General features: G+C 35.7%; 1 protein-coding gene and 1 pseudogene across 1 annotated transcript in view; one reads left to right on the top strand and one right to left on the bottom strand.

The window, feature by feature from the left end:
* LOC144374358 (cysteine-rich secretory protein LCCL domain-containing 1-like) overlaps positions 1-16,482 on the top strand; it is a 157,529-nt gene extending 141,047 nt beyond the window's left edge. Inside the window, 10 exon segments of the mRNA XM_078037212.1 lie at positions 865-1,005; positions 1,188-1,228; positions 1,230-1,249; positions 1,358-1,424; positions 1,631-1,761; positions 3,815-3,858; positions 3,955-4,027; positions 9,521-9,596; positions 13,749-13,879; positions 16,431-16,482. Coding sequence (XP_077893338.1) covers positions 865-1,005; positions 1,188-1,228; positions 1,230-1,249; positions 1,358-1,424; positions 1,631-1,761; positions 3,815-3,858; positions 3,955-4,027; positions 9,521-9,596; positions 13,749-13,879; positions 16,431-16,482 — 776 coding nt within the window.
* Positions 16,483-17,630: 1,148 nt separating this feature from the next.
* Positions 17,631-26,649, bottom strand: part of LOC144374357 (junctophilin-1-like) — a 35,454-nt pseudogene continuing 26,435 nt past the window's right edge.

The following is a 26,649-nucleotide window of genomic DNA, read 5'->3' as shown; positions in this document are numbered from 1 at the left end:
AAGATTTTCTGGAATGTTTCCTGGAATATTCTCCTACCTTTGGGTCATTGCACATTTTCTACAACTCACAAGAAGGAGCTCAAAACCCATATTTTCCCCCTAAGAAAGTGCCCTTGATGTTCTTTTATATTTATATATGATATGGCTCTACACCTACACCTTCTATACAAACACCTCACCAGGCATTTTCTACTTTTCAAAATCTCTCCATTTTTTTTTCTGATTTGTAAAATGAAAATGTAACTTTTCCTGCTGGAAACTTGCATCAAGAATCATTACATTTAATCATTACATTATATTTAAAGCTTGAAACTATCACCCATTGTCAAGATGAAATTTTTGAACACTGAATTCCTTCTTAAAAAATATTTTCCATGGAAATGGATATTGTAGTAAATAACAAGGGCACATCAATCCTTCTTTAGGCACATCAATCCTTCTTGTGGGAGAATTCTAAATGTGATCCTGCTGAAAATTCTAAAAATATGATTTCATTTGGGAAAGCAAAACTTACATTTCCTAATACCTAGCATTATTAAATCACTATGTATATTTTCTGATGTCATTATGAAAACCAAACACTGATAACATACTGAAATACAAGCAGAGTTTAGAAATGACTCGACTGAATATTAGCCAGATACTCACACAGTTGAATCAAGGGCTCAAAGTCCTGTATGTGTATTTCATTTACTTCAGTGCAGTACATAACATTATGGCTTTAAGATAAAATCTGTGCCAAAAGAGTACTGATTTTTGTAGTTTTAAATACTAAACATTGTATACAGGCATTTCATTATTTAGTAACTTTTGCTCATGTAAACTGGGATTAATTTTTCTCAAATATCTCTTTCTTTCTGACAGAAGGGTCAGATAGCTATTATCCTCCTCGAGAAGAGGAAACCAATGAAATTGAGCGACAGCGGGCACAAATTCATGATACCCACGTCCAGACAAGATCGGATGACAGCAACAGAAATGAGGTCATTAGCATACAGCAAATGTGTAAGACCTCTGCATCACTATAAGAATTTAAAATTTGTCCTAGATGGCCAGGCCATGTAGATTTTGTTAATTTGGTTCATTTGGGAATGAACCCAAACTTGTCATTGTATTATACATAACAAATGTAGCAGCTTTTACATTATCTAGATGATTTTGGTGTTTTCTTTTATTTTCCTTTTTAGCCCAGATTGTTTCTTGTGAAGTAAGATTACGAGACCAGTGCAAAAGGGACAACCTGTAATAGGTAATACTTACTATCATTCTCAAAATCAACTGACAATATATAAGAAATCTTTTTATTTCAAACTGGTGTACAGAGAAGCTAAATTTTGTTTCCATTACTTTCATTTAGGTATGAATGTCCTGCTGGCTGTTTGGATAGTAAAGCTAAAGTCATTGGCAGTGTACATTATGAAATGGTAGGTATCAAAAATGTTAATTTTATGGAAATAGAATCCTTCCCTATAATTTTTAAGATTTGAATGTGGGATATAGCAACTTATATTAAGTATATTTTTCTTAGACATATTTATTTAATTTAAAGTCATATCAGTAGCAAGTAGTTTTGTCTTAAGCAGAGATTAAATATTTTAACATCATGGTGCCTCCTCTTTGTTCCTTCAAGCAATCCAGCATCTGTAGAGCTTCAATTCATTATGGTATCATAGACAATGAGGGTGGTTGGGTTGATATCACCAGACAAGGAAGAAAACATTATTTCATCAAATCCAATAGAAATGGTGTTCAAACAATAGGGTAAGTACCCAGATGATTTTAAATTGTAAAAATGAACTAAAACATTTTTTTAGGGCAAAGTGTAGAAGCATTTAATTAATGAAGAGAGAAGTTGGTAATTTTCAAGATGTGTTTTAGCTACTTAAGGTCCATAGATTAGAAGAAGAAAAAGGATCTAAATTCAAATTTGAAACCTTTTTGCTTATAAAGGGCATGATCTGAATTTTCAAGAGTTTCATTAAGAATGTGTAAATTTACAGTTTAATATAAAGCAATGAATTTTTTAGCTATGGCAAGTGATACCCCAGAGAAGACTAATTAATTTGCATATTCTTTCTGCTCTGTTTAAGGAAAATGGTTTATTTTATGCAACAGCAATTTTTAATGAATTAAATCAGATTACTTGGTAAAGAGCATTTAGCTAAGTCTATAATATACTATATTGTCTTCCATTGTCAGTCTAAATACAATTCAATACCATAAGAAGCACTGATTACTGTTTTCAATGTTTCTCATGTTATACACACTAAGTACTTTATTTTAAAACACTACAGTTTTGTTCATTTTTCTATAGGAAATAGAAATAATCTTTTGACATATTTTTGTGTAGTGTCTTTTGAACCTCAGAAGAATTGTTGAGTCTCAGAAGAATGTTTTTCTTAGCAAATGTAATTTCCTTTCTTTGTAACTATACAATTTAATCTAATCAAGCTCCATAGTAGGGTTAAGCTGGAATTCATAGTTATAGAAAATAAATTATTAAAATTTGCAAAATGAACTTTAATGTTTACAGTTTTTTTCAGAGGCTTGATATGTAGGTTTTAGCTACTTGCAAAACTCTCTTTAGTAAAATATATTTGTAGAAATATTTATTAGCTAATTCATTCAGCAAAATTTTATAAATTACATCAATAAATAATTACTAGTTATTATCTTTATTAAGCCAAGCTCTGCATATTGTATTAAAGAACATTTATATTTTCTCTTAAGTTTAAGTTTTGCTTGTCTATTGTAGAAATTCTCTTGAAATATTAAGTGTACTACATTTGATAGGTTATATATACTTTGTGACTCAAATAATGTTATTGGGAGGGATGTCACATTGCAGATGATAAATATTAAATATTAAATTTGAAACTGAAATAAAAGATTGTTAAGATTTGCACCTTCAATACTGAGCTAACATGTTCAGAGGGTGAACACATCATATCCATGCTAAAAATACCATCACATGGCTGGGTGTGGTGGTGCACCTGTAATCCCAGCAACTTGGGAGGCTGAGGCAGGAAGATCTTGAGTTCAAAGCCAGCCTCAGCAAAAGTGAGGAGCTAAGCAACTCAGTGAGACCCTGTTTCTAAATAAAATATAAAATAGGGCTGGGGATGTGACTCAGTGGCTGAGTGGCCTTGAGTTCAATCCTCAGTACCAAATATATATATATTTTCACACACACCCACAGACATACACACACATACCATCACAAAAATCTTTACCTTCTGCAACAGGTATTTATCTCAAAATCTGGACATGCATAAGCAATTAAAATTTTGACATACAATGGTGTACCTAACTTTATGTTCCTATTTTTAATAATTCATATAATGAGGCGAGATTCATTCATGTGCTATAGACACTTCACTAGATATGAGGAAAAATAAAAATTGATTAATGCATACTCCTTTAAGGGACATATTATTTGTAGGCTTTATACAACATTGTCTTGTGTTTATCTCTGTGGATTCCATAGAAACTGGGAATTAGTATTTGAGAATTTTAATTTTGATATGAAACCGATGTGCAGATAGTATGTACATTGTTTGTGTTATTATCTATTTTTGAGATTAATAATGAAAAGAAACCACCCTCTAATGTTAAGAAGTGAAGGTAGTATGGATATAGCCTAGGTGATGTATTCTTATATCTCTACTTACATGGGTATACTTATATCTCTACTTACATTTTAATGAAAAAGATTTTAAAAATACAGTGTACATGGATCTGAAAGGCCCTAGCAGTTACACTTATGATGATGACTAAAAGCAAATGATTGATATTACTGTCTTTTTATCTTTAGCAAATATCAGTCTGCTAATTCCTTCACAGTCTCTAAAGTAACAGGTGAGACTTTTTTTTTAAATCTCATTTCCTTATTACTGTGTGTTGGGTTTTCATTTCTAACAGAGTCACTTATTGTTTTGTGCTTTTATTCTTCAGTTCAGGCTGTGACTTGTGAAACTACTGTGAAACAGCTCTGTCCATTTCATAAGCCTGCTTCACATTGCCCAAGGTAATGTTTTCTAAATTTTCTTATGTGTGTATGTATATGTGCATATGTATGTTTGTGTTTGTGTGTGTGTGTGTGTGTGTGTGTGTGTGTGTCTGGCTTTAGTCTGTTTTTACATGAAATTCTATGTCTCCAGGATTCAAATTATAGTGGAATTTATTGACTATAAAAAAAGATCATATACATATGATCTTGAACTGCTAAGCAGTAAAAAGTGATAGGACTTCACAAACTTCACACACTCCTGGCCCTCCTAGTATGTCTTCTCCAAATTTCAGAGTACTTACTGCTATTCTTTAGCAACAAGGATGGTGCATGTGATTTGTATGTTCATATTTACTACAAAAGAGTTCTTTATCAGTCTGCTTGGGCTACTATAATAAAATGCCATAGACCAGATGGTATAAACAACAAAAATGTTTTCCTCACAGTTCTAGAGGTTTGGGATGTCCAAAATCAAGTTGCCGTATGATTTGGTTACTTATTGGGACATTTCCTAGCTGTCAGGCAGCATCATGTATTTTGTGTCCTCACATGGTGGCTGGAGAAAGGGCTTACTCCCTTGTATCTCTTTTTAGAGGGTCACTAATTCTTATATTTGGTAAGGAGCCCTCCCTTATGTCATGTTGTAACCTTAATTCCCTTCATAAAGGTCCTATCACAAAGTCACAATGGGGTTTGGACTTCAGCATATGAATTTTGAGATACAAAAACATTCTTTCTATAAAATGTTCCTCCATAGACACTGAAATGATGTAGTTTTAGCATTGCTATTCAGTTTCTAAATTAGATTAATCTAATTGCAACTCATAAGTCAAAAGGCCTATGTCTGCTTTTCTTTTAGTTTTTAATATGTTCTTAAAAATTATAATGAAATTTATCTACTATAAAATAATGAAGAAAAAGTCTTCACTTTTCTGAACCAAGCTAAGATGAACACTATTAGAGGAACAGTACATCCACAAGCCATCATCAACACAGAAGAAAAGTAAACTATGTGCCTACACATACTGTCTTAATCATAGACATGCTACTTCCCAAACTCATAATGAGATTTAGAGAAATAATGGTAGTTTGATGACAGAGGTTGAGGTAGGACGATCATGAGTTCAAATCTAGCCTCAGCAAAAGTGAGGCACTAAGCAACTCAGTGAGACTCTGTCTCTAAATAAAATACAAAATAAGGCTGGGGAATGTGGCTCAGTGGTCAAACATTCCTGAGTTCAATTCCTGCTAACTCCCCTCCCCCCCGCCAAAAAAAAATTAAGGAATCTAATTATATAGTAAAATTTATTTACTTAGGAAAACCCTTTTAAAACTGAAGTAATATCTCAGTTAAAGAATGAGCTTGTTGTTGACAAAGTAACAGAAGACTATGTTGTTGATACAGGAAAGCAAATACTTCATCTGTCAGAAGGAAGATTCTCAATTATTGATGTGATTTAAGGTATCAATTATTTCACACAGGAATATCTAACCTGTTTCCTTTTGAACACCAAATCCTTTTATTTCTACTCTAATGCAAGAATACTGTTGTAATGTTTTTGGTCAGCTAACTTGGTGCATACTGATTTGAGACTTTTGGATTCTTCAGTGTATGTGTTTTATTAAAGTCAGCAGATTACAAAATGGATGAAATACTTTGAGGATCCCTTATTGTATGAAATTCTTTGTATACTTTTTCACCATCTGACCACAAATGAACTATATGTTAAACATTTTTTATATTTTTATTTTTTGGGGTACTGGAGGTTGAACTCAGGGGCACTTGACCACTGAGCCACATCCCCAGCCTTATTTTATATTTTATTTAGAGACAGGGTCCTACTGAGTTTCTGAGCACCTCAATTTTGCTGAGGATGGCTTTGAACTCATGATCCTCCTGTGTTAACCTCCCAATCCAGTAAGATTATAGGCATGTGCTACTTGTTGCCTGGCTATGTTAAAAATTTGTTATAATAATATAATCTTCTGTTTCTAGAGCTTCACCAGTTATGCTATTACAAAGCCTACTGATTTGATTAAGTCATTATGTAATTTTAGAAAATTTTGCAGGATTTTTTTCAGACTAGTCCTGTATTTACAGATTATATGTTTATAGGGAGAAGTAGAGATATATTGATAGGTGAAGTTGATGAATTTTAGCATCAAAATTTCACATTTATAAATATTTATTATTCAATATATGCCAGTACTATGCTAGGGCCCATGCAGCTAAATGAGTAGGAATAAATAATAAGCATAATCTCCATGAAGCATAGACTATAAAGTCTTTCTTAAGTAAATACTCAACAAATGGTAATTCTGTCTCTCTCACAGTATGTATAAAAATATTTTTCCCATAGAGAAAAATCATTCAAGTGAAATATTAATTAATGAGTTTCCTACTTCTTGTCTTATTCCAGGAAGGGAAACATCCAAAAAAGGAAAATGATATAAATTTTTAAATTTCAATTTTATTATGTTTTCACCAAATATTAAAACCATAGAGTTAATAATTTATACATGATTTTTACCTTATGTAGTTTGGAAAGTACCTCCTTATACACTTTTTAACTTTTTGTTTTATTGAATAGTGAAACCAAGATTATCTTTTCTCATGTAAAATTTTTAATAGCTCATAAATTAGGTCATAATTGTATCACTGATATAATAGTTTATAACTTTTAGGGAACTATATGATTGATATATCTACCTTAGAGTTTTATTTTACTTAAGGGTATATCCTGGAGAACAATGGCAAGGATAATATAAATAAAGTAGCTAATGAAGGATATGAAGGACTGCTTGCATAGTCATGTCCTTGGGAGGTTTCATAGCTACAGAATAACCTAAAATAAACTGTAGAATTTGTGTGTGTGTGTGTGTGTGTGTGTGTGTGTATGCACGCGTGTGCGCACACACATTTGTATTACTAGAAATCTTATCCTGCTTTACATTTATCTATAAATAATTAGGTCTTTAAAGTTATTGAATACTTAAGATGTAAAAGTGTCATTAAAATGTGTTAGCATTTTAATTCAAGGCTTACAGGCAAAATATAGATAATGGAATGTTTACTAGATCACTGCCTATCTTCTCTGTAGAACGTAACGAGATGTTAAAAATAGATATAGGATATAAGCAAAAAAGTTGCCCTGTCTTTTCTGTTTTTACCTGAACTTAACTAAGTAGATATTAACTCACCTCAAAGCTATTGACCTTGGCCTTCTGTAAACCAAGTGTTAAATATAAGTAAGGTAGAGTTCACACAGCATGACTTTAAGGGCATAGCAGGTAGTTTTACAACCAGTGGGAGGGCAGTGAATGTCCAACAGTTCCCAAATATAGTCAGCTCATTTTCCAGTCTATGGGACACCCTTCGTTCTTTAAAACCCCAGACAATGTATTTTTTGGGAGGGAGATGGGGCTACCAGTTTTGAGCTCAGGGACACTCCACCACTGAGCCATATCCCCAGCTCTATTTTATATTTTACTTAGAGACAGGGTCTCACTGAGTTGCTTAGGGCCTCTATAAGTTACTGAGTCTGGCTCAGCCCTACAGCTACTGGGATTGCAGGCATGTGCCATTGTGCTCTGCAACACTCTCTTTTATAATAGTCAATTTTTAAACTCAAAGTTATAAAACACTCAGATTTATTTATTTCTTATTGTTTAAATAGTTCTGGTTTAGATATTGAAATATGAAATATGTACAGTCTGAAGTATACAGTGTTATGCATATTTTAGAAATAAGAACTAGAGCTATTTTTAAAAGCTATCCTGAGGAAGAGCTGCTTAATTGGTTAAGGTAGTTTCAATGAAAATTTTGAAAATCATTGATACCACCATCCACAGTGATTTTCATGTAGTTGTTATATTGAGAATCTCATTTAATATGTAAAACTTAATTTTAGTTTTTCCAATGTTGGTTTATATTTCCTTTTAGTGCATGAATATGTGTTGGCACGCATGCTTGCATGCATGTGCATGTGTGTACACTAGATAGGGGGAGAGAATAAACTAAGAAGAGCAATTGATCTTTAAAAATGTGCTATATGACAGTTTCTTGAACTCTAGGAGTAGATTTGAAAATATTTTTTATTAAACACTGATAATTGAACTTTATATTTAAATAAAGTTTTGGGAAATTTGTTTTACATGAACTAATCCAATCAGATAACAGGCAATAGGATATCTGGAGAAAGAACTTTTTATGCAAAGAAGAATATGATTATGTCCCAATGTCCCAAGGCAGAATCACATTGTGTTTAAGAAATATCATGTCAAACCATCATGACTGGGGCAGAGTGAGAAAGGAAAAGAGGAGTGTTTAGCTCAGAAAGTTAATGGTGTACTGAATATGCAGGGCTTATTGGACATTCTAAGCATCTTGTCATTTCTTTGAATGAAATGGAAAGCCCCTGGAGTATTTGAAGCAGAGAAATGATGTGTTTGGACTTATACATATGGATATAGATTGGAGAGAACCAGTAATGAACAAGATCATCCCTGGAGAGCCTGTTGTGGTCAATTTGACAGTAGATGATAGAATCCAGAGTCACTGAGCTTGAGATGCTTAGGGATTCTCTGATCTTAGATATATCCTAAGGTGTAGCCAATAGAAATGGCTGGGTTGAATGTAAGGTGTGAGATAAACAAAGGGACCATGGGTAGAATAAAGATTTTGGCTGAGACTCCTATAATAATGAAAATACCATGTATTGTGATGGGAATCCTACAAAGAAATAGATTTGGGGAGTAGATATTAGGAATTTTTATTTATACAAAATAAATTTGAGATATTTATTAGACCTCAAACTAACAGGAGGGTTGAATAAATGGCAGGAGATATATATATATATATATATATAGAGAGAGAGAGAGAGAGAGAGAGAGAGCCTTGCTTTTGCTGAGGCTGGCATTGAACTTGACTCAGCCTCCTGAGCCTCTGGGATTATAGGCATGTGCCACCTCATCCAACTATAATTTTTGAATAAAAGAAGTCCCAACTGCAGATACAAAGTTTATTTTGCATAAGTTGTTATTTATATCTTTCCAGTATGTCTTTGAAAATCAGGTGTTTGTAAATGATAATTAAAGCCATGAATTGAATATAAGACAAAATATGTAAACAGAAAAGGAACTATGAGATGTTATGACAGTGACTCAGATTTTCCTAGTTGTCTGTTGACTACATTTTTCTACAGACACAATGAGTAGCAGATTCCCCACTGCATAGAGGTGCTTTTGGTGTTTTCTTCTGCTTTGAATCCCCAAGTTAAATGTCTTCCTGACTAAATTTAAGATCTCACATTTGTGCTGAAACTTAGATGTGGATAAAATAAACAGAAGCAATTGTGCCAATTGCCTGCTTGTACTATTGACATACTTCAGGAGAGAAAAAAATAATAGGGTTTACAATGTTGAGTTTGGTTCTGTGTATGAATGTGTATGTCCTTATTAATAAGAATGATTGATGTAAACCACTTACATTACATGGGTTTTTTTTTTCAGAGTATATTGTCCTTGTAAGTGTATGCAGGCAAATCCACATTATGCTCGTGTAATTGGATCTCGAATTTACTCTGATGTAAGTATCTTAATTAATACAGATCTCAATATTCATGCTTATATAAAAATATATACATGTATTTAAATGTATATATGTGCCTTTATGTAGAGAATAAGAAAAGTTTCTTTACCCAGAGACTTACTCTTGGAACAGTTACTCAATAATATTACTGAAAAATGAATATATTCATGTGCAAATATGAGTGTAAAATAGTTTATTTTGCATAAGTTGTTATTTATATCTTTCCAGTATGTCTTTTCACCACAGTTTTTGTTATTGCATTATAGTTATACATAATGATTGGATTTGTTGTTACATATTCCTACATACACACAATATGACAATATGATTTGGCCCATATCACTCCCTAGCATATATCTTTTTCATGTATTTTATATCAGGCACTTAAAGGAATAACCTTGGAGGCATTATTGGGAAGGAAAATGCATTTTTATTTTTTCTTCCTTTTAATTCATCCACATCTGAAGTATAAATTGGATGATTACGAATTTGCTAAACATAGAATTTGCTAAATGCATACAAAGTATTATAGTGGTTACATGACTATATGTTTGACAAAGTCACTGAACTGTATGCCTTTTTAGAAAAGGTTGAATTGGTAAATTTTATTCTATGTAAATTATTCCTTAATAAACTTAGTTGAAATATTTAAAAAGATCTACTTGAGAAGTAGCTTAGAATACAAATCAGATCATTCCCTAAAGTACAAAAGGAAACTAATTGCATGTATGCTGTAAGTAGATGACTTAAGAGGGTTGAACAATGAATATTAACCATGATGGTTTCCTTATGGATAAATGTACTTTGAGCAAGGTTTAAAGTGTTGGTTGGTAGAGGAGATTATGGAACATTCTGGGTGGTTTGCATGATATTTACAAATACATGGATTAAATGTGTTGCTCATAGCCATACCTTGAAAATTGGAGCTAAGAAAGGCCACAGCCAAATTAGTCTGAAAGAGAGAGAAGAATCTGCTCTGGGAATGTATAGGTGAAGACGCTGAAAGTCATGCTGATGAGTTTAGATTTCATGCTGTAGACATGTAGAAACCATCACAGATTTCTAAGCCAAAGAGTTACAAAAACAAATTTAAGAATCTTCTTGTTTTTATTTTTTAGTTTGCTCTAATTAGTTATACATGATAGTAGAATGCATTTTGATACATTGTACACAAATGGAGCACAACTTTTCATTCTTCTGGCTGTACAGAGTATAGGGTCACACCAATAGTGTAGTTATGCATGGATATAGGGTAATAGTATCCATCTCATTCTACTGTCTTTAGCATTGCCAACCCCCCCACCCCTCCTCTCACTCCCCTCTACACAATCCAAAGTAAGAGCGTACTTATTCAATAGAATACCACAAGAATCTGATTGTGTAAAGAAGCCTGAAATATGCATATTACCACCTTGTCTCTTTTGAAACATTCATTTGAGTCCAAGGTTTTCCCAAATTCAGCTTTGAAATTATTCTCCCATTCTAAGCGTTACAAGCTTTAGATTTGCAATTTGCATTATTACTGTCAGCAGCTTAAATGTCCTACAGATACCTGGAATTTGATAGCCCTCACATTTATGTTTATATTCTTATCTCTTTGAAATACACCCTTTTTGAAATTTTTCTGTCAAAATCATGGCTGTTTCTTATATTCCAAATTATTGCTACATTCTCTGTGAGGTACCTTGCTATGCCTTTTAATTCAAGCATGAATTCATCCTGCTTTAATCTCCTATTGTGTTGCCTTTACCACTTTACCTATTTTGTTAGGTATCCTGTTGGTTACCCTGTCTGTCTTATTAGTCTGTGAGTTCCTCAAGGGCAGCAGCTGTGCTGTCCATCATTTCTTCATCACTTCTTCGATATCTGCCAAGTTATGCTTGTTCCTGCTCTGACAGAACCTAGAGCACACAGTGGCATCAGACACTAAGCAAATATCTTACACATAAATATTTGCTGAAAACAACTAATGAATGTGTAGGAATATGTCTATCTGGACTCTTCAGAGACTTCCAGAAGCATTGTTTCTTCTGATTTTCCCATTAAGCATCAGAACTTTTAATTTTAGTCATGCCTGTAAAAAAGTCTTTCAGAATAGTCCATTCAATTCTATACCTTGAAGCCACCATTTTCTAGAATTAGTTTGTTAGATCTTGTATCCTGAGATCATTTTATCTTCCTATCTCAGTGAAGTGGGTAGATAATATGTATCATTATTTGGTTCTTTAGGGAGTAAGTTGGCAATATAAAAATTACAGTCACATGGGGAGTGCAGAGTCAGATTAAACCAATAATTTCCAGGGTTCCCAGCTCCTACAATATATATAATCCCTTTAAATAAGGTTGATATAGAAAGATGAGCAGGAGTCAACCAAATTACCTCCCTCTGGATTTCTCTTTCTCTCCGCCCTCTCCTACTTTACACTGTAGAGTTAGAACGTGCACATTTTACTGCCTTGAATTTTTATTTGTAGTTTATTACAGATTGTTAATTTCACATTCATTACAAAATTCCACTATATGTATGGAGAAAATTCTTATTTCTTTCAAATAATATATTCTTACAAAGTATGGATATGAAAAAAAAAAAAACTTCTGACTTTTGAACTCAGCTGGAATGCCTGCTGACTGCAGAGCTGTAAGCTAAACAATAGTCAAACATAGTAAAAGTGTTTGGATTTAGTGAATGTTATCATCTAAGCACTTTTGTTGCCTTGGGGGAAAAATGCTGATATTACCCTTTTAACAGAAGAGCAAAAATATATGTACAGAACTGTTTCTATTTCCATGTGTTATGAACTGTATTTGGATACGATTATGAATTCAGTGTGGGCCTTTCATATGGTCAATAAAATGCCTCCTTAGAGTCTGGACACAAGGTTTTAGATGTGTGGTATTTTTGTGAGATAGGAAAAGCCTGAGAAGGATTAAACAGCCTGGCTGCAGGCTCTCTGAGCTAATAAATACTGACTGATGGCACAGAGTTCAGAGCACAGCGAGAAAGCAAGGTCACGTAAGATATACACGCTTATGTGAACTTTAAAAAAGCATATTCAATCACCCACATGTGCAGAGAGATAAGAACAGAACATGCCAATGAGACTGGGAAAGACCCATGGGGATTTGAGGTGGGTGGCTCTATACTGAAACAGTTCAGGCATTTCCTGTTATGGGATTTCCTTAGGCTGCACTCAGCTATCGACAAATTTTGGTAGAACATTTGACTTAAAGCCAATAGTAAAATCTAGGAAAGACTGTGATAGGCCAAAAGAAATTATTTGACTTTTAGGATTCATTTAAAAATTTTGAAAGTATTAGACTTGAAACAGTAATTTTCTCCTTCATAGAAATTGTATTAAATTCAGATTATGTAACTGGTACATTGTAAACAAAGCCATTTTTCTAATACTAATGTCAGGTCCTTCAAACCAGAGTAATAATAACCGTTGCAAATCTAAGTAGAAGCTATAATTTTTTCTTTTTTGTCATAAATATTTTTATTAGTGCATTATAATTACACATAATAGTGGAATTCATTGCTACATATTTGTAAATGCACACAATATAACAGTGTAATCTGTAATCTCGTCACTTTGTGTTATTCTGTAGGGCAAAACATTTCTGCATAGAATTTTATTATGTAATAGGAAAAAAATCCCCATTTAATATATGCCCATATTTTGGCAAATGGACCATAGAGATATATAGAACTAAGGTTATATGGAAGTCAAAAGGGAACATGAATGAGGCACAGATAATCCAGCCTATGAACATTTCAGCAGACTGATTTCAGTATGCATCAGCAAAGGGTAAAATTTAATAATGACACATAGGACCCTGAGGAGATAAAAGGACCTAATTTGCTTTTTTATTGCTTTGACTATAAAAGCCTGTTTTTTGTACAGCACTAGTGTTTGTAGATTAGATGGTGGAAGGGTGTTACCATGGCAGCCACCCTCAACATCTTCCTTCAGACTTTCTCAGGATTGGCTTTGACTTTGTGCCTTTTGAAACATTGCTTTATATGCCAAACATTGTCCAGGAACTCCTAAATGGCTGCATAGACAGATGTCAGAAGTAGAAGAATAGGCTGTGCAAGTTCCGCAGTACTTTCCTAATAGTGGCACGTTTTTCTCCTTGCCTCCTCAGCTGTCCAGTATCTGCGGAGCAGCAGGACATGCTGGAGTGGTTCAAAATCATGGTGGTTATGTTGATGTTATGCCTGTGGACAAAAGGAAGACTTACATGGCTTCTTTTCAGAATGGAATCTTCTCAGAAAGGTAAAAACAAGCATGTGTGTATGTGTATGTGTAGTGTGTGCAATTGTTTTCATGTACCCACCTTGTGATGTATGGTTGCTTCACAGCAGACCCACTTGCACATGATTTCATTAGGCGACCCGGCTTGGGTGTTTCCTTTACATTCTTGTGTAACGACTGGTTTTCCAGGGGTGGGAGAATCTGCAGTACCAGAGGTGCCTGTCTCCTGCAGGCTTATAAAAATCAACATGAAAATCGGATTACAAGTCAGAACCACTTTTGTTAATTGCTCTTATAATTAGGAAATTTATTTCATCCTCTTTTGGATTTTCTAGATTAGGTTTTATACTTAATTCTTTCTCGGTGAACAAGGCACTGAATATTTCTCTAATCCAGTTATCTGACAAAGTATTTGACAAAAACAATGAGTCTGATTTTCCCTAGAACCAAATTCTCTTTTTCACTGGAACTTGGATGCCTTGTATGTTGTAAATGAACTCTTTCAGGTCCTCTCATGGTATTTAGCTCATTAGTGTTATATATACTTGGGGATTTGAGAAAAATTCATGTGGCTCACCTTATCAAGTGTTAATAAATAATAAGATAAATGAACCCTCAATGATTTTTTGAAATTATCGGTACTTTGGAAGTAATGTTATGTCCCACTTATTTGTATAGACACAGAATAAAATCCCTAACTTTTAGATGTTTCTTGGGATTTCCAAAATTACCAATGGAGGATTCGTATATCAACTAGTTACTCTAAAGAACACCACAGGATATGCCATGCAGGATATCTAGATTGTCTTTCACATAACCTTCTGGGTATCAGCCTCATAAAAAGACAAATCTGCATTTAGTATCTATATTCAGATGAGATCATATCAAGAGGCCATTATTGAGAGGGGGATTTCTCAATAACTTGCCTCCTGGCCTTGAGAATCAGATATGATATGCAAAGTGAATTCTTGAGTCTATAGAATCTGATATTTCCATTATAAGCTAACCTGAGTGATATGATTCCATTCACTGCTTATATTTCTTAAATTCATCTTGAAGCTATAAAATGGCATTCTAACAAAATTGAGAATAATAATTTTGGAGTATCTGATATGAATATTCCAGACACTAGGCACTACCATACTCTAAGTATTTTCTCTCAACTTCACCAAAAGCCCCATAATGTCTATTCAGTTCTGTCAACTCTGATGTATATACATGTTAACTGATGTTCCAAGTTGGTTAAATAATTGACGTGCCCAAGGTCACATAACTTAATAATCCCTGAACTCAGACTCCACACTAAGGCTATGGGCTCAGAGATAAACCTTGAACTTGACCATTTGCTTGTGTGAAAAACTTGGTGCATGTGTGTCCATCCATATATTTTGTGTGTGTATGCACATTTGTGGTTTCTGCATCATTTTTCTCACTTTAAAATTCTCTTCCAGGGCTGGGGATGTGGCTCAAGCAGTAGCGTGCTCGCCTGGCATGCAGGTGGCCCGGGTTCGATCCTCAGCACCACATACAAACAAAGATGTTGTGCCTGCCAAAAACTAAAAAATAAATATTAAAAAAAAATTTAAAAAACTCCTAAGATTCTTCCTTTTATTACATATATATAAAGAAATACATGAAAGCACTTACACTTTATCTCTTTCTTAGCATTCATTGTATTGATCGTGTATTGCCTTTAAAATCTTTTAAAATTATTAAGCCAATAGAATTATGTAAAAAAGCAAAAACTTCAAAAGCTTCTAGTTGAAAGATGAAATAATGATTAATGGTCTTATCAATATGTTTTAATTTCTAGAAATTTAAGCAAAATGTAGTTTAATCATTGATGCCAAATAAAAAATAAACAATTTAATAAAGAGTAGAATTTATGGTTCTCATTACTTTTAACTCTGTTTTAAAAGTACCTCCAAAATAACACTGCATGCTTTGTGTGTGGTGTGTGTGTGTGTGTGTGTGTGTGTGTGTGTGTGTGTGTATTCCCATTTTGGTGAAGAAATTCTTGAATCTTTTCAGACTTCACCATTAAATTTTCCTGCTAATATTTCCTTGAGAATGTGGATGTTATGAAGAATTAATCTATGCAATAGCAATATAATTTAAATTCTGTCAGAAATGATATTGACCTAGTACTCCACAATATTGCTTAAGTATCAGACATCTTTTTGACTTGGAGTTAACTTTTGTCTATAAAAATCAATTGTAAACTGAGTCTCTGCATTACCTCAAAAAAGTGGAGTGATGAGTGCCTAGCTCTGTTTTATTAGAATCAAAGGAAATAAAATATGAAAACTTGATACAGACTTTGTGACATTTTCTAGAGACTACTATTACTCCTATTGCACATCTTCAATTTCTTTAATGAACTTTCAGTCTAGCGTACAACCAAAATTTAAAGAATTATGCCATCCTCACTCACACATTCCAATAGCTACAAATTATAGTGGCCTTAGAAAGTTAATCGTCTGGATTCATATAACTGTCATAAGACAGCATGATTTATTAGAAGGATTATGTTTAGAGATGACATCAATATTTTTTTTTTTCATTTCCGCAGTTTACAGAATCCTCCAGGAGGAAAGGCATTCAGAGTATTTGCTGTTTTGTGAAATGGAACACTTAGAAGGGGATCATAAAGACTATTCCAAATGTCATATTTCTGAAGTTTGTATAAAACTGTAACATTACTGTACAGAAGATAGCAGCTATTTTCAAGCCCCCAAAAGTGCCAACTGCATAAAAATTGATAGACAAAATCTATAAAATAAAACATGGGACATTAACTTTGAAAAAAGTAATGAATATGTAATGGTTTTAGAAATCCTGTGTTAAATATTGCTATATTTGCTTAGCAGTTATTTCTACAGTTAATTACATATTCATGATTGTTCTACATTATATATGTTATATTATATGGTGCTTTGTATATGCCACTAATAAAACAAATCTCAACATTGAATGTGAATGGTCCTCAGAAAATTATCTGGTGCATTTAAAAATAATCAATTCTAAAATGAAAAGAAATCTTTTTATCACATTTTCCTCAGCTATTGTTACCTGCACTAAATCTCAAGTTTGTTTTCCATTGAATACCTGAACAGTTTTTTTTTCTTTTGTTAAGTTTAGGAATATAGAATAGTAAATCATGTTATAACACTCGCCATTTTGTATAAAATAATTCTTTAATATTCAGATGAATCTATTAAAATGTTTGGTTTCTTGGGAATGGCTTTAATAGTAAATGGAATAAGGCAAATAACAAATGTTCAAGATTCATTGATAATAACTAGGATCTACCAGAAAACTGAAATTGCCAGAGCATTTACATTCTGAAATTAGAAGACCAAAATCATCTTCTTCAACTACTAAAAAATCTCTCTTTTGGGGAAGAAAAATGTTCTCGCTGCAAAGCCAGGCTCATTAAGTAAACTCCAAGCTAAACCTTTATGAGAAGAATTCACAATGCTAGAAGAGATGTTCTTTTTGTGTAAAGAGGCTGACCACAGTGGGAGGGTCAAGGGAGGGTTCAGAACTCCCTCCTAGAGCTCTGGGAGGGAAAGGCATGTTTCCTTTCTAGCAGTCAGAGCAGAAGCCACCATGAAGATCACCAAGAAGAGCGGACAGAGGCTTGCTAGAATGTGAGGTGGTCCTAGGTTGGTCAGGTCTCGCCTGCCTGAGTTAATGTCTAAGGTAGCAATGGAATGTGCCCCCGGAACACCTGCCTGGAGAGCTCTGGCTAGCTCAAGCTACCAAGGTGTTAAACTCTAAATAACCCCGTGACCCTAGGACCTCTGTGAGCCCAGGCAGTTATGGAGATGCGCACCACCCTCTGTGGCTCCCAGAAAGAACCAAAGGGGAGGAAGGAAAAGAAAACACTTGTGGTGAGACTTACTGAATTGGCTTCTTTTTCCAAAGGGCACGAATCATTGCTTGCTGGATTCTTTGGTATAGCAAGTTCAGACTTCTTAGCTTTTGGCTCACCTTTGCTTTCTTTGGCAACTGGTTTTGTCACAGGTTTGGGGGGACTCCACTTGTTAGGTGATGGATTGTGCACCAGTGCTGAGGAAGACGGTGCGCTTCATCATCATCCTTCATGTGTTCTGGAGGGTGCTGGGGGGCGTTCAGTTTCACATAGTAGCCGTGATACTGAGAATGCAGCTCCCCATTACTGGGGTTGGGGATGTGGTGGCGGCCAGAGTACTTGGACTGGGACACCATGGCTCCGACCTCCTTTGAGGGAGCCTTTGACATCAAGGGGTTATTAATGACAGTTGTCGCCTGCTCATCAGCCATACTCCTTTTATCTTGATTGAGTCTGGCCCTGGAGCTGGGGTTTTGCTTCTTCATGGACTTTGGGGAGGGAGGTTGGGGAGAGTGGCTCTGTTTGGGACTTGCCTCAGGAGACCTCGGGGGTGTCGTGCCTTTCCGATAAAAATGAGGAGATTCCTTTGGGGTAGGTGGCTTTTCTGGTACCTTTTCTTCTGGGTTTTCTTTAGCATCTACACCTTCCTGCAATCTCTGTTTGATGTAATCGGGGCCTGGGAAAAAAGAAAAAAAGAAAAATAAGATGTAAAGTCTTGTATATCAGGTTTCTCTATTTTTTTTTTTTTTTGCTAAAGGAGATTAACTTTTTCCCCTTTAAATCTGTTTTCAAGGCTTTGACTTGAAAATGAACACATTTCATTTTCCAGGAAAAGATACTGTTTATTACTGAAAGGGTACTTTTATGACAATATATTCTGTTAATTGTCCTATTTTGATAGCCATAACAATCAATCAACTCTGACTTCCCTAATTGTATTATTCTTCTGTACCTGCAGAACATAGAGGTGAAATTCATGTTGGTAGAGGAACACCATAATTAACCTATTTATCCAAATTAGCACTGTACACTTAAAACACAGAAAGCACATTCTTATATAAAGAAGTGACTCTTGTATTTGAAAATGTAATAATGTATCAATATTGTAAGGCAAACTCTGCAGATAACATATTGGTAATGATCTGTCATCAAAGAATCATTAAAACTTTCTAGTTGGGTGCTGAGGTTGTGGCTCAGGGGGACATCGCTCACCTAGCATGAATGAAGCACCCTCAGCACCATATAAAAATAAAATAAAGATATTGTGTCCACCTAAAACTACAAAATAAATATTCAAAAATCCCCCAAACCAAAAACTTTCTAGTTGGGACAACTCCTGTAGTTTAGGATGTGCTGTACAAATCCTTTCCAGGTTGTCCACTCACAGCTGTGACAAACAGATGTTCTGCAGGTGTCCAAGTCAAGACAAGGCAGTTGTCTTTGAGGCTGCAGCCTCAGGATTTTTAGCCTCAGGATTTTGATTTACTTTATATACTTCATGATGTTTGTAACAATTTTCTAGGAATAGAAAAAATGTTCAGTTTTTAAAAAGTGCATTTTTACCAGGAATAAGTTATAAAGAAGCAGAATGCATCAAAAGATGGCACAGGCTGACAGCACTTAAGGATGCCTGTGGTCCTGACAGGGGCAACTTGGGGGACCTGGGACAGTTCTCCAAGACAGCATCCTCCTCTTAGGCACTTTAGGTCTCTGCCTCACCCCAGGACCTAGTCCTGTGCACACTTTGGCCACCACTCCTCCCAGCTGCTTTCCATTACCATGATATGAAGTCAAGGTCACACACAATGTGGTTGGCCACCTTTGTAAATGAGCAGGAGCTGACAAACCATCTCTCAAGTCTACGGTGAGGAAGCCATCCTCTCTTACTTACTGCGAGATCACTGACCAGCACCAAAACAGACTGGTAGACCAATGGTACAGAATAGACGCCACAGAGACTAACCCACAAAATTACAACTATCTTATATTAGACGAAGGTACCAAAAACATGCACTGGAGAAAAGACAGCATCTTCAACAAATGGTGCTGGGAAAACTGCAAATCCATTTGCAACAAAATGAAATTAAACCCCTGTCTCTCACCATGCATAAAACTTAACTCAATGTGGATCAAGGACCTAGGAATAAAACCAGAGACCCTGTGACTAGACCCTAATCTCCATCATGTGGGATTAGGCTCCAACTTCCTTAATAAGACTCCTTTAGCACAAAAATTAAAACCAAGAATCAATAAATGAGATGGAATCAAACTAAAAAGTTTCTTCTCAGTTAAAGAGACAATCTTTGAGGTGAATAGAAAGCCTACATTTGGGGAGAAAATCTTTGCCCCTCACACATCAGATAGAGCACCAATCTCTAGGGTACATAAAGAACTCAAAAAGCTAAGCACCAAACAACAACAACAACAACAACAACAACAACAACAAAACAACAACAACAAAAAATAACCCAGTCAATAAATGGGCCAAGGACCTGAACAGACACTTCTCAGAAGAGGATATACAATCAATCAATGAATATATGAAAAAATGTTCATCATCGCTAGCAATTAGAGAAATGCAAATCAAAACTAAGATTTCATCTCACTCCAGTCAGAATGGCAGCTATCATGAAGACAAACAACAATAAGTGTTGGTGAGGATGTGGGGGAAAAGGCACACTCATACACTGCTGGTGGGACTGCAAATTGGTGCAGCCAATATGGAAAGCAGTATGGAGATTCCTTAGAAAATTGGAAATGAAACCACCATTTGATCCAGCTATCCTGTCTATACCCAAAGGACTTAAAAACAGCATACTACAGGGACACAGCCACATCAATGTTTATGGCAACACATTTCACAATAGCTAAACTGTGGAACCAACCTAAATGCCCTTCAGTAGATGAATAGATAAAAAATGTGGTATATATACACGATGGAATATTACTCAGCAATAAAAGAGAATAAAATCATGGCATTTGCAGGTAAATGGATGGCATTGGAGAAGGTAATGCTAAATGAAGTTAGCCAGTCCCACAAAACCAAATGCCAAGTGTTTTCTCTGATATAAGGAGGCTGATTCATAGTGGGGTAGGGAGGGGAAATGTGGGAGGAATAGATGAACCCTATTAGATAGGGCAGAAGGGAGGGAGGGGAAGAGAGAAGGTATGGGTTTAAAAATGATGGTGGGATGTGATGGACATTATCCAAAGTACATGTATGAAGACATGAATTGGTGTGAATATACTTTGTATACAACCAGAGATACAAAAAATTGTGCTCTCTATGTGTAATAAGATTTGTAATGCATTCCAGTATCATAAATACAGAGTTTGAACAACAGCAGAGGAGGTAGAGAGGGAAGATGGGAGGGGAGGGGAGGGGAGGGGGGATAGTAGGGGATAGGAAAGGTAGCAGAATACAACAGTCACTAATATGCCATTATGTAAAAATGTGAGTATGTAACAGAAGTGAGTCTGTAGTATGTATTTGGGGAGTTCAAAACCCAATTGAGTCGAATGTATGAAAGATGATATGTCTTGAGCTCTGTAATGTTTTGAACAATCAATAAAAAAAATTAACAAAAAATAATTGATATTTCCTTTCCTAATTTGGTAAGCATCCTTCCCACTGTCTTTTGTGATGCTCTACAACTGAGCCACATCCCCAACCCTTTTTATTTTGAGACAGGGTTACCCAGGCTGGTCTTGAATTTTTCATCCTCCTGTCTCAACCTTCCAAATCACTGGGATTACAGGTACATACCACCAGCCTCAGCCAAGTGCCCTCTTTTCAAAATTGGCTACTTTCTTTCAACTCCTTCATCAAAGATGGTGGTACGATTTCCTGGCCCAGCAAGAGGCATTGCTCGGATGAAGAAGAGGGGCAAATGCAATATGTGCAAAAGATGACATCTTTGTTTCTGAATTCTTCCTTGGTGCTATGTGCTGGATACTGAGGGAAGAAGGAAGCACAAGAGGTGATTATGTTTCCCATCAGCAGACTCAGTCCTGCTTTTTACATTTGTTCATTTATTTTTGACACCTGGAATCAAATCCAGGACCTCACCCATGCTAAGCACCAGGTCTACCACTGAGCTGCACTCCCAACCTTTGCCCCTACTCTTTAAAGTCCAAAATGTCTTTCATACTGGTCCTCTGGGGAGAAGCCCCTTGTGATTCTATTGCAGACTTACTTTTACAACCCCTCCTTATCTTCTGTGGTAAAGTATACTTTCCTGAGAGTCTGACACATATCCTAAAATATGTCACCCCTTTGTCTAAAATGCCATCAGAGTTGGCTTTATTTGTGTTTTACTGTCATTTGATTTTATAGCTTTGCTGAACCTACCCATCTAGGTCTGGAAGGGAATGTATGGAGCAAAGACAATTAAGATAGTCCAGACTCTTGGAGCTGATGGAATTTTAATGTAAACCACATAACACTGAACCAATTACACAAATGACTAAGTTCTTATAATGTCCTTAAAGGATAAGTGCAAAAGTTATATTTGCAAAAAAATTACTAGTATCTATCTCAAGATTAAGGAACATTAAATGCTCATGTTTAACTTAATTACACACAGAGAAAAATGTGGAGAAAATAATATACTCTGGCAAACATGATTAGCTATGTATTTTTAAAATTGGAAGATAAAAGTAAAGAGATGCTGAATGGTGAGAGAGATGATAAAAGGCCCATGTGTTTCATTTTGAAAATGGGACTGTGACAGTGCAGCTTACAAATTCAGGATTAATCCCAGTGACACTTGGCCTCGCCTGCATTTACTGTGGAAAGAATACAAACAGCAGAAATGGGAGTTGCTTCCACAGATTCCCAACCAAAGGGATAGCTGTCAGCTGAGGTGGAGACTGAGGAAAAGCTGACCAGTACAAGATGCTGTTTGCTGGGAGAGACTTAGGCAACTCAATTACACTGGTTCAAGAAAAATTAATTTTGTAAGACAGCACTTTAGGATATACTTTAATTATTGGAAAATTCCTATAAAACTTGAATATTATACATTATGTATTATGTAGGTGTGTGACTTAGCTTTTGCATCAGTGTGACCAAAATTCCTGTCATGAACAACTTAGAGGGAAAGTATTTGGGGCTCATGGTTTCAGAGGTCTCAGTCCATAGACAGCCAACTCTATTGCTCTGGGCCCAAGGTGAGACAACACATCAGGGCAAAAGGAGGAGGCCCAGTGAAAGAAAACCGTTCCGTTCATGGAGGAATCAGGAAGCAGAGAAAGGGCAAGAGAAAGGAGCCATAGGGAAGATGCACCTTTCCAGGGCACACCGCCAGTGAACTACCTGCTCCATCCACATACCATCTGCGCACAGTTACCACCTAGTTATTCAAACTAGGATGAACTGATTAAGTCAGAGTTCTCATAATCCAACCACTTTACTTCTGAACATTCATGCATTAACACAAGGGCTTCTGGGGAGACTCCTCATACCCAATCCATAAACATGCTTTTATAAAGAGTAAAGAGAATCCTTCCCACTTCTTAACTTACACTGTATTATTAGTAACAGGTCAAGTTGAAGATAATTTGTCCATTAAAGGAATTTTTATTAATGGGTTTATAAAGCTAAATTTTGGACTCCTTTGAATTCATTTTTTTAAATGATTTTTTAGTTGTCAATGGACTTTATTTTTAAAGTCCATTGAATCAGGTCCATTGAATCAGGTGGTATAGCGATTCCAGATTTCAAACTATACTACAGAGCAATAGTAACAAAAACAGCATGGTACCAAAACAGGCGGGTGGACCAATGGTACAGAATAGAGGACACAGAAACCAATCCACAAAACTACAACTTTCTTATATTTGATAAAGGGGCTAAAAGCATGCAATGGAGGAAGGATAGCATCTTCAACAAATGGTGCTGGGAAAATTGGAAATCCATATGCAACAAAATGAAATTGAATCCCTTTCTCTCGCCATGCACAAAAGTTAACTCAAAATGGATCAAGGAGCTTGATATCAAATCAGAGACACGGCATCTGATAGAAGAGAAAGTTGGCTACGACCTACATGCTGTGGGGTCGGGCTCCAAATTCCTCAATAGGACACCCATAGCACAAGAGTTAACATCTAGAATCAACAAATGGGACTTACTCAAACTAAAAAGTTTTTTCTCAGCAAAAGAAACAATAAGAGAGGTAAATAGGGAGCCTACATCATGGGAACAAATCTTTACTCCTCACACTTCAGATAGAGCCCTAATATCCAGAGTATATAAAGAACTCAGAAAATTAGACAATAAGATAACAAATAATCCCATCAACAAATGGGCCAAGGACTTGAACAGACACTTCTCAGAGGAGGACATACAATCAATCAACAAGTACATGAAAAAATGCTCACCATCTCTAGCAGTCAGAGAAATGCAAATCAAAACCACCCTAAGATACCATCTCACTCCAGTAAGATTGGCAGCCATTACGAAGTCAAACAACAATAAGTGCTGGCGAGGATGTGGGGCAAAGGGTACACTTGTACATTGTTGGTGGGACTGCAAATTGGTGCAGCCAATTTGGAAAGCAGTATGGAGATTTCTTGGAAAGCTGGGAATGGAACCACCATTTGACCCAGCTATCCCCCTTCTGGGTCTATTCCCTAAAGACCTAAAAAGAGCATGCTACAGGGACACTGCTACATCGATGTTCATAGCAGCACAATTCACAATAGGAAGACTGTGGAACCAACCTAGATGCCCTTCAATAGACGAATGGATAAAAAAAATGTGGCATTTATACACAATGGAGTATTACTCTGCATTAAGAAATGACAAAATCATAGAATTTGGAGGGAAATGGATGGCATTAGAGCAGATTATGCTAAGCGAAGCTAGCCAAGCCCTAAAAAACAAATGCCAAATGTCTTCTTTGATATAAGGAGAGTAATTAAGAACAGACTAGGGAAGAAGAGCACAAGAAGAAGACCATCATTAAACAGGGTTGAGAGGTGGGAGGGAAAGGGAGAGAGAAGGGAAATAGCATGGAAATGGAACGAGACCCTCAGGTTTATACAAAATTACATACAAGAGGAAGTGAGTGGAAAGGGAAAAATAATACAAGGGGGAGGAATGAATTACAGTAGTGGGGGTAGAGAGAGAAGAGGGGAGGGGAGGGGAGGGGAGGGGGGATAGTAGAGGATAGGAAAGGCAGCAGAATACAACAGACACTAGGATGGCAATATGTAAAGCAATGGAAGTGAAACTGATGTGATTCTGCAAGCTGTATAAGGGGCAATATGGGAGTGCATAACCCACTTGAATCAAAATGTGAAATATGATATATCAAGAACTATGTAATGGAGGGGTAAGACAAGATAATACAAATGGAAGAAATGATTTACAGTAGAAGGGGTAGAGAGAGAAAAGGGGAGGGGAGGGGAGGGGGGATAGTAGAGAATAGGACTGACAGCAGAATACATCAGACACTAGAAAGGCAATATGTCAATCAATGGAAGGGTAACTGATGTGATACAGCAATCTGTATACGGGGTAAAGTTGGGAGTTCATAACCCGCTTGAATCAAACTGTGAAATATGATGTATTAAGAACTGTGTAAGGTTTTGAACGACCAACAATAAAAAAATAAATAAATTTAAAAAAAAAGAAATAATACAAAAAACAAAAAAGGGGGCTAGGGTTGTGGCTCAGTGGCAGAGTGCTCGCTTAGTACATTCGAGGTCCTGGGTTTGATCCTCAGAACCACATAAAAATAAATAAAATAAAGATATTGTGTCCAACTAAAAACTAAATGTTAAAAACAAAAACAAAAAAGAAGCATAACCCCCACATCAGCAGGTCAATTTTTTTTTAATTACTCCATCCTTTATTAAAGCCAAGTTTCTAGATTTTCTATGGCTCTTGCCATTCTGTTCACATTCACTTACCATGTACATCGGGACTCAGAGATGCCCCTGGTTCTTATGTTGTCTTACCCTCAGCAGAACCAGAAGCAAACCAAACACCCACACCACTCAGGGTGCTGGGAGGTATAGGGTAATATGCAGCTTGACCAATTTAATAAAAATCAATGGGTGGAAATTCTTTACCATGAAATACAAACTTTAATAGAAATTTAGAACATTTTGATCTCTTTACCTAAAAATCTGTTTATCTCTGTAAATAATCACTAGAAAGATGTTGCATATAGAACAACGGAGACACATACATTCAAAGGTATAGCTATTTTGAAAACAAAAATCCTGTTAGTATATCCCAGAAAGGGATGAAAACAGCTTACTGGGAAACTACTAGGAAGTGAGTTAAATTTAAACTTCCTGCAAGTATTTGTTGGTGGCTATTTTTTGATATTTGAGAGACAGGTGATCAAGGTGACTTTTTTTTGAGGTTGTCACTTTCCATTTCTTCCATTATGACATGCATTTCCCTCTTCATCTATTACAGTTAATCTGTCTTCAAGTAGTTTCCAACTAACAACATACCTCTGAGCTTCAGTTTAGGTACATAAAAAAACAAACGAAGTAACCCCACAGTACTTACTAGTTCTTCTCCTATTGCTGATGCCATTATCGTATGGTGTAAAAGCATTTGAGGGGAAAGAAATATTGTGGGAAATGTAATTCCACTGCTTCTTAACTAAAACAGTCTCTCATAAGCAAGGGGTCCATCGGTAATCTGAATCGGGACATTTGTGATGGAATGTGCAACTAACACAATTTTTCATAAGTCAGATACTTTTAGATTCCTGACTTGTTTAGAGCTCTTGGCTCAAAGCTGGGGGGATATGTGGCTGGGAGTACAGAGGCAGACAGGGAGTACCCCCCAAATCTCCATTGCTGACAAACTTGAGGGGATATTTTGTTACTTAATATACACTCCCACTGATCTTGTAGTATTACTGAGTTATGAACATGGAGCTTTATG

The sequence above is a fragment of the Ictidomys tridecemlineatus genome, unplaced genomic scaffold (assembly GCF_052094955.1).
Source record: "Ictidomys tridecemlineatus isolate mIctTri1 unplaced genomic scaffold, mIctTri1.hap1 Scaffold_66, whole genome shotgun sequence".
NCBI lineage: Eukaryota > Metazoa > Chordata > Mammalia > Rodentia > Sciuridae > Ictidomys > Ictidomys tridecemlineatus.
This window is presented reverse-complemented; position numbering and strand designations above follow the sequence as displayed.